At 42.5% G+C, this 16,349-nt stretch overlaps 1 protein-coding gene across 1 annotated transcript in view; it reads left to right on the top strand.

The window, feature by feature from the left end:
• Tapt1 (transmembrane anterior posterior transformation 1) overlaps window positions 1-15,578 on the top strand; it is a 52,054-nt gene extending 36,476 nt beyond the window's left edge. Inside the window, exons 8-14 of the mRNA XM_028865848.2 lie at window positions 1,201-1,281; window positions 3,869-3,978; window positions 5,450-5,509; window positions 5,854-5,922; window positions 7,811-7,887; window positions 11,749-11,909; window positions 13,497-15,578. Of these exons, the coding sequence (XP_028721681.1) occupies window positions 1,201-1,281; window positions 3,869-3,978; window positions 5,450-5,509; window positions 5,854-5,922; window positions 7,811-7,887; window positions 11,749-11,909; window positions 13,497-13,726 (788 nt within the window). The 3' untranslated portion in view covers window positions 13,727-15,578. The remainder of the gene's footprint in view (window positions 1-1,200; window positions 1,282-3,868; window positions 3,979-5,449; window positions 5,510-5,853; window positions 5,923-7,810; window positions 7,888-11,748; window positions 11,910-13,496) is intronic.
• The last annotated feature ends 771 nt before the right edge of the window (window positions 15,579-16,349 follow it).

Genomic DNA, 16,349 nt, shown 5'->3' with positions numbered 1-16,349 from the left:
GTCCCGGCCCTGACTGGAAGAGTTTAAGAATTTGGGGAAGGCACAGACAGTAAAGGTAGCTCACCTGAGAGGATTTGCAGTGGAGGGAAAGCCAGTCGTGGTGTGGAGCACCAACAGTGGGGAATGGAGAAGAAGAACGGTCGGTCCCACAGAGGACACTGAGGTGGCGTGGTGGTGCAGGGTTCCGATCAGGCAGTGTCACAGTCAGGTGGGATGGAAGCTGTGCTATCTGAGTGACAGTTTGTAGCCACAGCTCCCAGGCTTACACAGACACACGCATAGTACACACTCACTGTCACAGGTACTTATTTCTTGACTACATGGTCTCTTGGGCTCCTAAGAAGAAAACAGCTGAAAAAAAATAAATATATAAATTGTCTCTGACAAGAAGTCAGTTCTTTATTTTCATTAAATTCATTCCAATTAATCAGCCAATTATTAACTTAGGGCAAACACCACTGTGAAACCTAATTCTTTATAAACACACACACAAAAGAAATTCTCTGGCTACCACCAAGCAATGCTATTACAATGCAAGTATTCTCTTAAGTAAGAAATTACATACACATTTGTTACCAGGTTAGATATTTCCTGGAAGCACACAAGTTTATTTTAACCAAAGTCTTGTATTTTGTTCTATGATTCTATTTTATTTGTATTCTTCTATAAAAATGAAAACCCTTGTCATATATTCCCAAAGACTTTTGGAGGCATTTAATGACCCAATTTGAACATTTTAATTTTTTTTAATCCCATACTGGTAATATGTTGGAAATGAAGTAATGGCTTGCACGCATGGGTATATGCGCGCGCGCACACACACAGTTCGCTAGCCTCTATGGCTGTAGGAAATATTCTAAACCGAAGTCACATCCTCATTGAACATGTGAAGACTTTCCTTGTCACCACTCCCCACATAATGCATCCTAACAACTATATCCATTGTATTTGATACAACTTAAGACACAAAGATGACTTAGAGCATGACAGAAGGTGATAGGTTGTGTACAGATAGATAGTGCAGTATTTGGTATGAGGGACCTGAGCACTGTGAATTTTGGTATCTAAAAGGGAACCCCATGGGTTCCAAAAATCACTATTTTTCTTTACAGATGTTTTAATAGAATTATTTAATTATTTCCCTATTTAATACATTTTAGCACTTAATGTTCAATTCTCTCCTTTTTTTTTTTTTTTAAGATATTAAGGAACGATTCACAAATTATGTGCTGTTGCTAATAGTGTGCTTAAGAAACATGGAACAGTTTTCTTGGAATCCAGGCAAGTGCCTCTTGAATCAAATATGGTGTCCTTTAAATATACTCTTTTTTGTTTGTTTGTGTTTTTGTTTGTTTGTTTTTTATTTTTTAAGACAGAGTTTGGAACTAGCTCTGTAGACCAGGCTAGCCTTGAACTCACAGAGATCCACTTGTCTCTGTCTCCCAAGTGCTGGGATTAAAGACCTGTGCCACCACCACCTGGCTAAGTTTACTCTTAAGACAAATCAAGGCTGGGTAGTGGTGCCACACGCCTTTAATTCCAGTATTTGGGACACAGAGGCAGGCAGATCTCTGAGTTTGAGGCCAGGCTGGTCTACAGAGCAAGTTGTAGGACAGCAGGACTACACAGAGAAACCATATCTTTTTTAGTTTTTAAAAAACTAAAAAAAAAAAAAAATCATTTTTTCACATGGAGTAAAGTCAGGGCTGAAGTGCCTATCTGTACTGATGTTTGTGTATTTGAAATGGCTCTTCCAGGGGAATGGATGTATCTATCATACTCTGTGGAGTTGGATGCTGTCATTTCTCATAAGACCTGTGTCTCTGCAGATGTTCATGTGGCTAAGCATACTCCAAGTGCAGCAGCTCAGGGCCCTCTTGGAACTGTAGCTATTGTTACTCTGGTTCCCATTCGGTTAGAGCCTTCACTCTTCCTCACATTTACCATTTTTTAAATGAGGGTGAATTTTAGAAATAGAATAAAAGTCAATAAATTGTGTTGCTTATATTCATTCCTGAATCTGGCTGACAAGAAGTTGTCAGAATTCCACAAATGTTCACCTGTTCACTTAGCAGCCAGGCACTGCTATGCCCCGTCCCAGGCAAATGGCTCAGCCCAGGACAACTGTAAAAGTGCTGAGGAGTTCCCAGGATGGGGTAGGAGGTGACTGCAGCACAGAACTTGTTCAGATAGCTTAGGTCATTTGCAGGCTTTTTTTCTTAATGTACAGTTCGTTCTTAATGGAACAGGCAATGTTTCATATTTCTTGTGTGACTTCCAACATTGTGGATGTCCTAAGCATCTGAAGCCTCCTGCTACCTTGACTTGTGGCTTGTTTTCAGGGATATTTGAAGAATTAGGACCACACATAAAGTGATACTGAGTTTTGAAATACATTTCCAGGGGTTACTTTCTTACAGAACCTGTATGGTCAAATTGTAGATCTTAACAACTCTAATCTGAATAGATCCAAAGGCCACTTGACCTCTGGTGGGAAAGCCTCTCATGCTACGCACCTGACTTTGCGTTATCTACATGCTTTCAAAAATATTAGCTTTACACTCATGTGTGTGTGCACATGTCCTAACTCATGCCTGTGGATACACATGCTCACTTGCACACTCATGCAGAGGTTAGATAACAACTTATGACCATCACTTCACTCCTTCCGCAGTGGTAGTTCTGGGACATGAACTCAAGTGGTAAGGCTTGTCAGCAAGTTCCTTACCCACTGAGCCATTTCTCTGGCCTCGTTGACAAGATCCGCTAACAGTTTCGACAAAAGACAGAGTGGGCATGTGTGGCTGGCCCCAGGAGCCCAGATGGAATTAGTCCCAAAGGAACAGAATTGTTATGCCAAAGGAAGGCCCGATCAATCTGTCTGAGAACTGGATGTGTGAATTCCCATAATCATAACCTTAAACCTCCTTTACCACCACTGTGCAGTGACAAGGGAACACCATGCTTTGATGCTGTCACTGGTTCGGACACTGTGCTTTCACACTTCTGTTTTGTTTTATAATTGCTTTCCCTTTGTGCCCAGGGTAACTAACAGCAAAAATAGTATTTTGTATGGAAAGCACATTGCTGCATTCCAGTATCTCAGTTAAATCTTACAGTAATGAAATGTAAACATTCTATTATTCTCATTTTGTAGATGAGGAAACTAGGATTTCGATGCTTAGAAAATTTGCCCAAGAGCATAGCAGGAGATGGCAGCGTCTGGTATTAAGAGTCCTAGCAGTCTCATAGCTTCAGCGAGTTGCTAGACTCAGAAGAGCTTCCCTCTGTCGTCCATGTAGGCAGCCCTGCCCTCCAGTAGTCATGCTGAGTTTCTGTAAGCCCCAGCCAGCATCTCTAAACATCTTTGCTTTGCACTTCTTCGGTTCTTGTTTGGGGCCTGGGAAGGATGCCTGTGGATGGGTTTATCAGTTATGTAGTACTGAATTGAAGTCTTACTAAAATAAGCAGATATAGTAAGTTATGTCTGTGTGCTGTGAAATAAAACAACCAGCTCTTTAAGCCATGGTGATCAGGGAGGAAAGGGCTTCAACACATCCTCTAGGTGTCCTAAGGACCCACTTACCTAGTCATCTCTCCAGTGTGTGGTTTCCTCATAGGCAAGGACCTCTGGATGCTGGTCTACCTGTGAAGTGATGCTAGGATACCAGATAAACATTAATTACCCTTTAACTTGGTAAAACGTTACTCTGGCAGTGAAGGTTATGATTAGTAGAATGCTAGTTCTCCGTTATTCATTGAAAATACTGGAGTGTGCTCTGTTGGAGGTTCCAGGCTGCTAGGACTTGAGGTACAGGTTCTGTTTCTATGAAGAGGTCTAATTGTCTGTTTCTTACCTGCTTTATAGATCATCTCTGGGTGTTGTTTCCCGATGTCTGTATGGTGATCGCATCAGAAATTGCTGTGGATATTGTAAAGCACGCCTTTATCACCAAATTCAATGACATCACTGCAGATGTATGTATTTCTAGCAATTCCTATTTAAGTTTCCTTCACTCCTTATTATCATAAGGTAACCTTTGGTTTATTGTATTTATTATTAAAATCATACTGGGTCTATTTTAAAATAGAACCATCAACATATTTCCTATTTAGAAATTGGGTTTTGTTTTTTTCCTGTGAATATAATCAGGTACCTAAGTCCTAGGAGACGAGCTGTACATTTTACTTGTGAACTCACTTGAGGAAGCTTCAGGGGATTTGCTTTATGTTGTAACCATTTTCTCTAGTATCTTTAGAAATAGCTCTGTGGTTATAAATCAATACACAGGTACATGGAGGTGGAGAGTGTCATGTCATGTCAGAGCCTCATCCTTAGTTCCAAACAGAGAGAACTGGCTCAGCAGCTTCCTTGATTTTCTTGAGTTATATTTTTGACAATCATATTTGACAACTTATTTATTGTTCAGTTCAAAAGTGAATGCAGAACCAGTTGCAAAATTCTGTTTCTGGTTTTCTAAATGCTTGAAGCATGTTTCTGTTCTTTCAGCAAAGCAGAAATCAAAACTGAATTCACCATTTTCTCTCTTGGCTTTGTCAATACAGATGATTCTCTTTTTTATAGGGTATTTTCTCAGTACCTGAAATTAAAATTAAAGGTTTGATTCAGGTAGTTCATGCCATTTTTAGTGGGAATACAATTGTCACGCTCCCTAGAGGCTGCTACAATGGCTCTGATACGGTCCAGCCCATTTCTGTCTCACTCACTATTGGCATCCTTTTTTGGGAAGGTGTTATTGTTGTGGTTAAATACACTGTTATAATACTTAACTGTGCACTCAAAATTCCAGAATTATTTTTTTGATATAGCACTGCTTAAAATGGCCACTTCTCCCTAAATTCCAAATTCTGGGAACTGTAGTCATTGGCTGTTATTCCTCTTTAAAGTAAAGCCTTTAAAATGTAGCAGCTCAGGGAAGCTGACTGTTTTCCTCAAGCTGTAGATGTCTGGTTGCTCATTAGCATCTTTTCCTGAGTAGGTAGGTGTGGGAGCCCATTTTTCAGGTTCCTAGTGGCTTTACCCAGCAGGTCCTCATAGAGAGGATGATTGGACCATGGGCCTGAGTGCAGGTGCCTGAGATAGTCCGCACTTGACTGTGCTGGGGGGAGGTCTTTTGCTCCAACACTTGGCGTTTCTATAAATACCTTAGGGCAGAGACAGTCAGGGCTGGTTGGAATAGGTTCCAGGCCTTCTTGGAGGCTACCCTGTATTTTCTATCTGTTTATCTCCACATTCTAAATCCTTCTATCTAATATTTCCTGCTACTCTCACTCAAAAAAACTCTGGGGAACTGGGGGGTTGGTGGGTAGCTGCCCCGCAGGTAGGAAGCATTTTTATCTACAAACCCTAAACCTTTCCATTGTGTGTATATTGTAGACTGCATCTTATCTTTTTTTTTTTTCTTTTTCTTTTTTAATTTGCCTTCAGGTCTACAGTGAATATAGAGCCAGCCTTGCATTTGACCTTGTCAGCAGCCGACAGAAAAATGTGAGCATTTCATTTAAAGGTGGTATCTGAAATTAACTCCCCAGTAGTTAAATGTACTATGGATAAAACTATAGACTTGAACTTGTCTTTTTCTAGACATTAAATATTTATACAGCAATAACATTAAGTGCTGTATGTTTCTGCAACATTGTAGCAATCATATAACTTCTTATTTGAAATGTGTGGTGGCCACTTAGGTTCCTGCATCCTTCTGCTCAGTTACGGGGCAGGTGCTGCGTTCTCTTCAGTTTATACCGCACCTGTTCAGAGCTTTTGCTGAAGAGTGAATGGTACTTTCTAGATGCTAATTTAACTGAATGAGCCCTTTTCTCCTTTCTCTGCAGGCATATACAGACTACAGTGACTCGGTAGCACGGAGAATGGGATTTATTCCTCTCCCGCTAGCTGTCTTAGTAAGTTCATGTTTTTCTGTTTTTATAATGAGATAGCCATCATCATAAAACATCAGTATGTATTATCAGTAAGTCTGTTTTCATAATGAGATGGCCATCATCATAAAACATCAGTATGTATTATCAGTAAGTCTGTTTTCATAATGAGATGGCCATCATCATAAAACATCAGTATGTATTATCAGTAAGTCTGTTTCAACAGGTCTTTGTTTTTTAAAAAATGGTAAGTAACCCAAAAGAAGTTGGTCTTAAATTCTAAATTCATTATTCCTTTGGATTTTGAGCTATCGGCAGAAAAGTGACATCATGGGGACTGCTTATCCAAATAGCTTTCCTAACAATGAGGTTATTCTTTTACTTATCCATTGAGTAAAGAATTTTCTCTCTAATGGATATACCTGGAGGTGGGCATTGCGGTGTCTACTGGAGCATGGAGGTGGCTACATAGCTCATCCTGTTTCTAGAGGGCACTTTGACAGTGAGGTGCTAGATGGCATCAATCCAGTGCTGGGAACATATGCTAAGGAAATAAACGCAGAATGCATAGTGAGTGGTGAGCAGGTCTGAGCCCTGCAGTGTGCTTACACCTTCTACACTCCTGGATCCAGCATCAGAACATGACCTGAAAGCAGCTGTGTGCAGATCAGCTGACAAATGTACAAGAAAGCTGGAAGTCACAGCAGCTGTATTTAGATTTTACCCCACGTTTTTAGATGGTAGGTGATGATAGGTTTCATGTTAAATTCCAACAACTTAACAGATAACCAAACCCTAAACATGTTATGGTTTTAATTGCTTATGAAATAGTAATACAAATTTCTTTTACTTCAGAAAAACAAATTTCAGAGAAACTCAGATTTTAAAGGGTATTTCGTAAAAGTTAAAGAAATTGAAAAAAATAGCATGTTGAATTTTTCTGCTTGTATTTCCTGGTATTAGAAACATGATATATTCAGTCCTGAGGGTAAATCTAGATTGTGCAGCTGTTCTTTAATAAAAGGGTTAGTTGAATGGTAGTAGCAACCCTTTCTCTGCTAGAGGCCATAGCACAGGAAAGGGCTCCATGGTGCTTTTCTCACAGTGAAACTAGATTGGACATGTGACAGCCCATCCCATGTCTCATTTCTGTTTTCTTGTCGTGGGTAGCATTTTAATTATATTTAAGGCATCATGATAGAATGATGGTGATAACTGAGTGAGGCCAGTTATCTCTGCTTCATTTTCATAGCTGCTCCCAGGACCTGGACCTGTAATGTGTAAATGTTTTCTCTCTGCTGCTCCCACCAGATTCATTCAACGGGCTTCCAGGGATAATACTGCTGTGTCTAGGTTTCTCTTTCATAAGAAGCTAAGTGTTGGCCATAACTAACCAAAGAGACAGAGCCACGTGGCTTTTGAGTGATTAATTGTGTGCTTAGTTTCCTAAACAACGTAAGTCTGCCTTTGCTCCATGTTCCCTGCAAGTTACTGGGGGCTCTTAAAGAATTTGAACAGTGGACAGGAAAAGTGAAGAAATGCCCAGCCAGGATTATCTCTAGCAACAACTAGATGAGCTTCCTCAGACAGACCTTTTAGGTTGAGTTTCCTGCACCTCTGCTCGGTGTAAGTAAAGCCCCATTGGTGAAGTAGGCCGCAGCAGACTGCTGAGAGTCTGTGGCAGCTGCCGCTGCTCGCTGGGCTTGCCTGTGCAAACCCAAGCCAGCAGAGATGCCGGAGGAGGCAGATCGGCAATGGATTGGAAAGTCTAGACCCAGCCTCTTGGACTTGGATGCAAGTATACTCTAAAATGTTAAAGTAAGGAAGAAAAAATATTTTTTAAATATGAACTAATAACTCTATGGTTGTGTTTTGTCTGTGTGTTTTTGTGTTTTGGTTTGTTTCTGGCTAGCTCATCAGAGTTGTAACAAGCTCGATTAAAGTGCAAGGAATCCTGTCCTATGCCTGTGTCATACTCTTCTATTTTGGGTAAGATTGACTGTTCTTGATTATGTTTTGACTTTACAGTAAAGTATGTATAACTGCAAGATGTAATAGAAACTAATTGCACCCAAAAATAAAATATTTCTCCTCTTCTATGTACTTAAGTTTGAATTGTTAGCCAAAAGTTTACAATAAGGTCTTTTTGTTCGAGATTTATAGTCCACCCATACTTTATTTTGGGAGGAAAGTCTTTCATCGCATTCTTTTTTTCATATTTAGAAACACCTTTAATTTTCCTGTGTGCTTGTCAAGCTTAATATTCAGCACACTGGGCTTGTGCACATCCACCTAATAATGCCAGCTGAGTCTTCTGTGAATTTGTTGATCCCAACTAACTTACATTTCTGATTGGGAAACGCAGGCAGGAGGTAAACAGTTGAGTTTATAGTAATCATAAGTGATAGCAAGAAAATGATGATGTCGAATGTTATTTTGCCACTGTTTAATTTTTCAAGAAGTGAACTAAAATAGCCCACCCGAGTTCTGATGACTTTGCCGGAAAGGAAATCTGGGAAACCCAGAGCTGAGCTGGCTTATGTGGGTGCATGGGCATAAGTGTTGGAGAATGCCATCTGTGGCACTGATGCACTCCAGAGGAAAAGGCTGTGGACAGACAAGCAGAGCAGGAATGATTTGGCCCTAACTTCCCAGAGTCTGGTTTCCAAAGGCATCTGTGATGGCCCAGCTTCATGTTTGAGTGTTTTGTATATCCTCCTGGTCCCATGTAATACCTGGCATGTGACGGGTATCCACATACTGCCTGGAACATGACAGATACCCAAGACTGTCCAAACAGCTCAGACATGGTCACTCCTGTGGGCTGCACGTAAGATCCCTCATTCATTGCAAGTGCTTCCCAGTGCCTGTCTTGGCCCTCCTACTTCAGGGCTGTGTCTGGGTGAGGTGACTAATTGCAGTGACACCAGAAATAACTCTGATTGAGTGCTGTGATTACAGGTGTGTACCACCATACTTGGTTTATGCTGTGCTGGACATTGAGTTCAGGGCTTTGTGCATGCTAAGTATATGCTCTGCTAACTGAACTACGTCTCCAGAACACACTTTTTTGTTGTTCTTGAGACAGGATCTCACTTAGCCCAGGCTGGCCTTGAGCTCACTACTTACCAAAGGCTGGTTGTGAACTCCTCTTTCTCCTTCCTCTGCTCCTGAGTGCTGGGATTACTGACAACATGCCACCATACCCAGCTCTCAAGTTATTTGACATTAAGTTTTTTACATGAAATTATACAATGTTAGAAATTTTCCTGTATACTTTCTTTTTGAGGTAAGAGTTAATATTGCTATCCTAGAAAACTGACTTTTATTTTCATGTTCTGAACTCTTCCCATCTTTTTCCCGCATTTTCCCTGAGCTGTTTCTTCCTTTGGCCATAATCACACTGGCCTTTTCACTCTCTCTCCTTTTCTTTTACTAATATGCCAAAGGTGTTCAACTGCACACTGAAGACAATGTCAAGACTTTAAACTACTTACTATTTTTGAGGATTAATATTTAAGGAAATTTCTTTGTACTTAGACTACATAACAATAGATACCAAAATATTTCTTAAAATAGAAAAGAATCACGCTTCTTCTGTAGTGCAGGTTCCCACACCCTGCCGTTGGTGTTCTTAGCATAGTTCCCTGTTCCTACTTGTGCCCCTCTTTGTTTAAAGCTAAAATGCTCTCATAGTTTGACCAAAAATCAGGAAAGTAAACTTGAATATAGCTTACTTGAAAACCCGTCACATGCCAGGTATTACATGGGACCAGGAGGATATACAAAACACTCAAACATGAAGCTGGGCCATCACAGATGCCTTTGGAAACCAGACTCTGGGAAGTTAGGGCCAAATCATTCCTGCTCTGCTTGTCTGTCCACAGCCTTTTCCTCTGGAGTGCTCAGGCTGTACTGTCCCACAGATGGCATTCTCCCACACTTACGCCCATGCACCCACATAAGCCAGCTCAGCTCTGGGTTTCCCGGATTTCCCTTTGGGTAGAGTCATCAGAACTCAGTTTTGATGTGTGCTTGTCAGCTGTGGAGGGAAGATGTGACCAGCACGTCTTCCTCACCCATTCAGCAGTCTTGCCTGCCAGGGTCCATGCTGTTCTAAGGATCAGCCAAAAAGAAGACAGACAAGTTCTGTCCCCCAGTGTCACTAAAATTGTAGTCACTAAAAGTGTAGTGTGTGTGACAGGAGACGCATTCTGAAGAGATAGTTGTAAGCAGGGTGAACAAAACTGGGGGTGGGGGAGAGCTGGAGAGGGATGGGAGGACTGCTTCAGTTGTGAGCAGAAAGCCTGGTTGACCCAGGGAATACAGGGTGTAAGCCTAGAGGGTGGGCTGTAAGAAGGTCGCTGACAGGGAGATAGCTCCAGATTCTCCCAGGAGAGCTTTTTGCAAGATCCCTTCGACTCCTGTGGGGAGGACGGGCCTTTTGTAGCAGGAACAGTGAGTCGGGAAGCAGCGGCCCCGCCAGGAAGAGCCGGCAAGGCTTCAATGCAAGTGCTAGCACTGGAGGGTTGCACTTGTCAGCTGCATGCACATCGCTTGTACAGGAAATACACAGGAACCGCGTCAAGTGTGGTGCGAGAACCTGGACTTCAGCAGAGAAGGGAATAGAACTGTCACTTACCGCGATAGAAGCTTGTGGCAGAGGGAACATTGAGGAGTGGAGAGGTGAGGGCCTGAGAAAAGGGCGATTGGAATCTAGAATCGGGGATTAGTTTGGTGAGTTTGGAATTCTCTTAGGCAGAACCACAGAAGCAAGGAAGGAAGGAGTGAGGGAATGGTGCGGGAGCCCCACAACTGGCAGTGGATTTGCACCTGTGGGGCTGTGCGACCCTCTGTGCCGCGTTCTGAAACCCTGCGTGAAAGGCTGAGGACCAGACAGGAGTCCTCATGTATTTTGCACATTGACTCACATGTTAAGCCTGGCTCGTAATTCCGTGTTACTGACAGTGTTTCCTCTCACACACAAAAACAGCAACCTACTTGTTCACTCCTGCTAAAGCTGTCAGTCACAGCCCACAGTACGGGAGAAGATGTGGATGGGTGCTGCGATCTCTAAATCATTTTGCCAATTACAAACATTTTAATAGAAGCAAAATATTGGAAATAATCCAGATATCCATAAATGGGAGCTATTACAAATGAGTTTTGTTTTGTAGCCCATACCACAAAGCAGTCTTGAGATCACATAGGAAGGATATTTGTAGAATATATATAATGTGTGTGTGTGTGGGGGGGGGGGTTACATATGTAACAGCAGCACAGTAATAAGGAGCAGGCTTAACTTTCCTTTGTGCTGAGCATGGCTCTGAGCCTCTCCCAGTCCTCTCCTTTCTGATCAGCTGTGGAGGATTTTGCCTGGGTCCATAAAGGACTCTACTCACACACTGAGCCCAGATCCCTCTTCTTGCTCCCACTTCTTGCTCCCCCTTCTTTGCCTCCACCACAACCTTGTAAATAGACCCATTTCTGCACAGTAAGAAGGTACAGACCATGTACATAGAGTAAATGGCTGATAATATACTGGATACCACATAGGGAATTAGAAATTGTCTTTTATTTCTTGCTCATCTGCATCTACCTGTTTTATGGTAAAAGAATACATGTTGGATTATCATCTATACTAGGCAAACTGCTGGCTGATAGAATTTCTCATGAATTAGAACATATCAGAGGTCTTTCTCTGTGATAAAGAACCTCAGGTTCCACCAGCAGCACAGGTCCTCTGACTCCTGGACTATCCCCTCACCCTGGCCTGCATCTCAGAAGCAAGCTAGGATTGCTTCTAGCATTGGTTTAAATGAATTCTCACAACTCTGTTCTCTGTCTCAGGTTGATCTCCCTGAAAATACTTAATAGCATTGTGCTGTTGGGGAAGTCATGTCAATATGTGAAGGAAGCCAAAATGGAAGAGAAGCTATTTAATCCTCCCCCAGCCAGCACTCCCGGAAAACCCTCCAGTAAATCCCAGAGCAAGTGCAAGTCCTCTCAAGGTATGTTGGCTCCAGAATTCATCTTCTGAATTCTTCTTAGTAAATCAGTGCTCAGCCATGGTGAAGTGATGCTTAGAGATGCGCTTCATTCTGCTTCACTGTTGGGTCCTGGAACAGTTCTGTTCTAGGACAGAACCACATCTGGACTGTTGGAAGGAGAGGAAGAACAGTAAGTAGAGCATGTGTCAGGCCGCAGTGAGGGCTGTCAGGGACAGGAAGCGCTGCACACACAGCCAGTGAAAGGACTTGGGTGTTGGAAGAATAACGGGACTGATGTCCCTCCCCAGACCCCAGGGCCCTGTCACTCTCCAGAGGTCATTGCCTTAGACTTGAAAGGGAGAGGAGGCCAGTGCATCCAGACATGGCCCAGCTATGCTGGAGATGGTAAAGCTTGTTCCAGACAGAGCAAAGGAGACCAGCTGCTCCAGGCTCTGAACCCAGGTACTGCTCCTGTGGGTCTTCTCAGAAGCTCAAGTGGGAGCTGAGGTTTTAGACGGTAGTCACTGTGAGAACGTGTGGGTGCTGTTCGTGATGCGAAAGATCGAAAGTGCATCAGCATGTGTCCTCTGACTCACATGAAGAAGTTAGTAAATGTGGAGCTGGGCTAATGGAGGATGGCCATCAGATGAAGGGTCATGTCAAGTCACACGCAAATTACATGTAAGTAATTACATGCATGTAAGAGGAGTGTCTGTGAAGGATGCCCTAGAGGTCAAAAGACTACAAGCTAGAGATGATTCAGGGGGTTGTTGAAGTCAGGCCCTGAAGAGGGTAGAAGTCAACACTGAAGACAGTGTTAGCTCTTCACCTTCTCAGATTCACAGAAGACTGCAGGGTCTCAGCAGGACTGCGTCTTAGTGGCAGTTTATGTACAGCTCGCTCTGGTTTAAAGCTTCCTTTAAAAGATCAAATTGGGGGGAGGGTGTTGAATGGAGTTGAGGATGTTAGCTCAGTGGTTGAGCATTTAACCTAGCAAGCATGAAGCCCTCCCTGGGTCCAGTCCCCAGCTCCTTGGGGCAGGAAATGGAGAAGGAAAGGGGAAGGGAGTGAATTTATAACTCAGAGGTCAGTGGGTCCCAATCTCACTCCGCTGCCTCCAAGGCCAGCCTCCTAGATTCCTGAGCTGGGGCCAGGAGCTGGGCCCTTCCTTCAGATGTGGGCTTCCTGCAGGTGATGATGTTGGTCTGAGACTAGCTCAAGTGTACAGACAGGAGATGGAGCACCTTCAAGTCCACTTAGCCCTTCCGGAGGGAGTCCTGAGTGCAGAGTAAGGGCTGCTTTCCGCTCAAGCCATGGTTTGTGGGCATGTAAGAGGGAACTGTAAAGACAGAGAGAGTATCTTTCCAGAATCAAGTGGTAGTGTTACCTATAGGGGTGGGTAAAATTTTGGATGAACAGAGTATGATTAGCCCCTGAATTTTATTAGAAATTACAGTGTACACAGTATGCTTTTAGTTTTCATTTGTTTTATCTAAGAGGAAAGATAATGGATACTTTTCATCATCCCTGAAAACATGGTGTTTGATAAGTATTTACTGTAACCGAAGGGAAATGGTTTCCTAATCCAGTGGATCTGCTTTCCCACAGGCCTTTCCACGGAAGAAAACCTGTCCACTTCCATCACCAGCCAGCCTGTTCATCAGAAAGAAAACGTCATACCCTTACTTGTGACCAGCAATTCTGATCAGTTTCTGACAACCCCAGATGGCGATGAGAAGGACATAACACAGGAAAATTCTGAATTAAAACACAGATCCTCAAAGAAAGATTTGCTAGAGATAGACAGGTTCACAATCTGTGGGAACCGGATTGACTGAGTCTGTGGCCAGTGAGATGAAGATGCCAGGCCCTGGGACCACAGATGCTGGTCCGCCAGGACACACTTGCTAAAAATGGCACTTAAATATTTATTTAAAAACTTAAATTATTAATGGCAAGCAAATCTTAGTATCTTTCCTCCAGTACTGTGGCCTGGCAGAAGGGCAGACCACGAGACAGCGCCGGCCTCTGGCCTTGACTCTGGGATGCTGGTGGAGGGTGAACATTTCCTCCTGCTTGGCCGACAGCAGCGGCACTTCCGGCACCCAGCCAGAGCACTGCGAGAGTTCCTATGCGTTGTCAGCCTGGGCTTCCAGAATGTTGGATTTTCCTCCAAGCCTCTTCAGTATAAGGACATACCTGGGAAACTGTGAAGCTTTTACCATGAATACCTTTCCAGTCTCATACAGTTTTCACAAACTCTTTCCAAACTTGACTCCATCTGCCAAAGCATTAAAAAAAAATTATTAAATATAAGTCCAGATAAATATTCTTACCACCAGAGTCATACTTGGCAATACATCTAAACTAAGCAAAATAAAAGGCTACTTAAACACATGATGACTAACAGCATCTTAGAGGAAACAGAGCTCTCGCTCGGCCCTTTCGTTCTCTTACTTCATGAAGGTCATGTGTCACTGAGAAATGCTTCCTGCTCTCTGTTACTCTCAGCAGTGTGAACTGTGTGGTTCTTAATGGCAGTGACCCAGTAAAAGGCAGTTATAGTGAGAGCACAGAGCAATGTCAACTGTAGACACCCAGTTTTGCTTTAAAGCTGCATCATTTATTACAAGTCAATAGATTTGGTGTTGAATTGTTGAAAAGCTGTTGATATACAAAATCAAAGTGGTTGCCATCGACAGGCTGGTTTGTTGGTTTTTGTTTTGTTTTGAATAGCAGTTTTAAAGTGTTCACAGCGGGTTGAGCAGCGTCACCTTGCCGGGCTTGAAGAATGCACGTGTCCTTCCATTGCTCTGTGTTCTGTGGGAAAGGGACAGTGGGTGCCTTTGCTGGGAGAGTCCCTCACGTGACTGTAAAGGGTGTTTCAGATACAAGAGGGTACTACAGTGGGATACTGGGAATAGCAACCAAAGGGTGCTCTGGGGTTTTTCTTTGAGATAAAGATGCCGTTCCTGCTCCATTACTAGTTGGTGGCATCCAGGGGCAAGTTCTCACCACCCCATTTTTATCTTGAGAACCTTTTCTGCACTTCTCTTAAAAGAAAATTGACCGTATCTGATTTCTGAACTGTCTGGACCATGGTACTCTTAACTGATTTCCTTTGCTGTCTCACTCATGAAACTCGGCTCTTACTCAAACATTTCGGGCACAGATGGCAAGTTTTAGATGGTTTTCCTGTATCCTGGATAAATGTAAAACTAGTTTTGATGCTTTGGCTTATGCACTTGAAATAAAGGAGGGTTTCTAATGATTTGCACTAACAGAATCTAAAGAAGCTGTTGGAAATGATATATATGCCTTGTGAAACCAGGAAGCAGTTTTAAGTTTAAAATGAACATTTTCATTCTTTGGTGTATGTTTGTTTCAGTGGGGCCCCATTTTTAAACTATTCTTTTTACCAACAAGAAAGTGTCCATTTCAGCTAGGAGCAGTGTGGAGAAAGCTTTGCCAAACTCAGCCCTCTCAGAACAAGAACATGGCCTAGATGTCTCCTCAGTTCTGCTTGAATTTTCTGTTTCTGTGTTGTTTTCTGAAGAATGCATTTCCTTTGCAGATGCTGGTGGGAGTGAGGATAACACTCACTTCTGTCCTAACGGCATTCAGTACTAATTTTATAAGTGCATCTTGTGTGAAACTCAATAAATTCAATTTTGTAATCTTTTTTAAAAAGGTCAATGAATTTCTTTTAGTAACAATTACTATTATATTTGATGGAATGGATGTCTCATTGTGCAAATGTAAAAATTCTAGTTTACAAATACTAGGGCTGTGTTAATTATGTTTAGTTTTTGGAAGAATAGCCTGCATGTTGATCATAGACCATTTAGTATCTTTCTACATGAAGATGTTTGCATTTAACAGGGATCTTGATGTCCCAGTGTCAGTATGTACTTGTCTTATATGAGAATCACATTCAAGATGGTGCTTTGGTTTTTAAACAGTCTAGTTAAGGTGTGACATATGTCAGACCCATTTTAGCTTTTCCTGTAGATCAAAGTACCAAACGCTGTTGATGAGTTTACCCTGGCTCCCTGTGGTCTTGTGCAGGCATTTGAAAGAAGCATGTTAGAACTGACTCCTCAGCAGCTGCCCTGCCACATCTGTTAGCTCAACAGAGATAAGTTCACGGTTGTTTTAAATTACTGTATTTTCATATGTCTCAGATCTGTTTTTTTTTTTTTTTTTTTTTACATGTCTGCTGGCCACAGCTGGCCAGTGACCAAGGGCCCTGTCAGGCTTATGGCAGCCAAGGATAGCAGAGTTGATGTGGCATCAAGCTGCTCGTCCCTGTTCCTTCTGCTTAAGGTCATCTGATGGCAGTTTCCCAGAGCTGAGAGAGAGAGAGAGAAAATGGTTTTTCACCACATACTGCTAGTTAACTTGCCAGAACCTGGCCTTCCTGCATGCTGTGTAGAGGACTTCATGGTATGAGCCCAAGCG

This window comes from Peromyscus leucopus, chromosome 10 (genome assembly GCF_004664715.2).
Source record: "Peromyscus leucopus breed LL Stock chromosome 10, UCI_PerLeu_2.1, whole genome shotgun sequence".
NCBI classification, from domain to species: Eukaryota; Metazoa; Chordata; class Mammalia; order Rodentia; family Cricetidae; genus Peromyscus; species Peromyscus leucopus.
The sequence above is the reverse complement of the archived record's forward strand: the minus strand, read 5'-3'. Positions and strand labels throughout refer to the sequence as shown.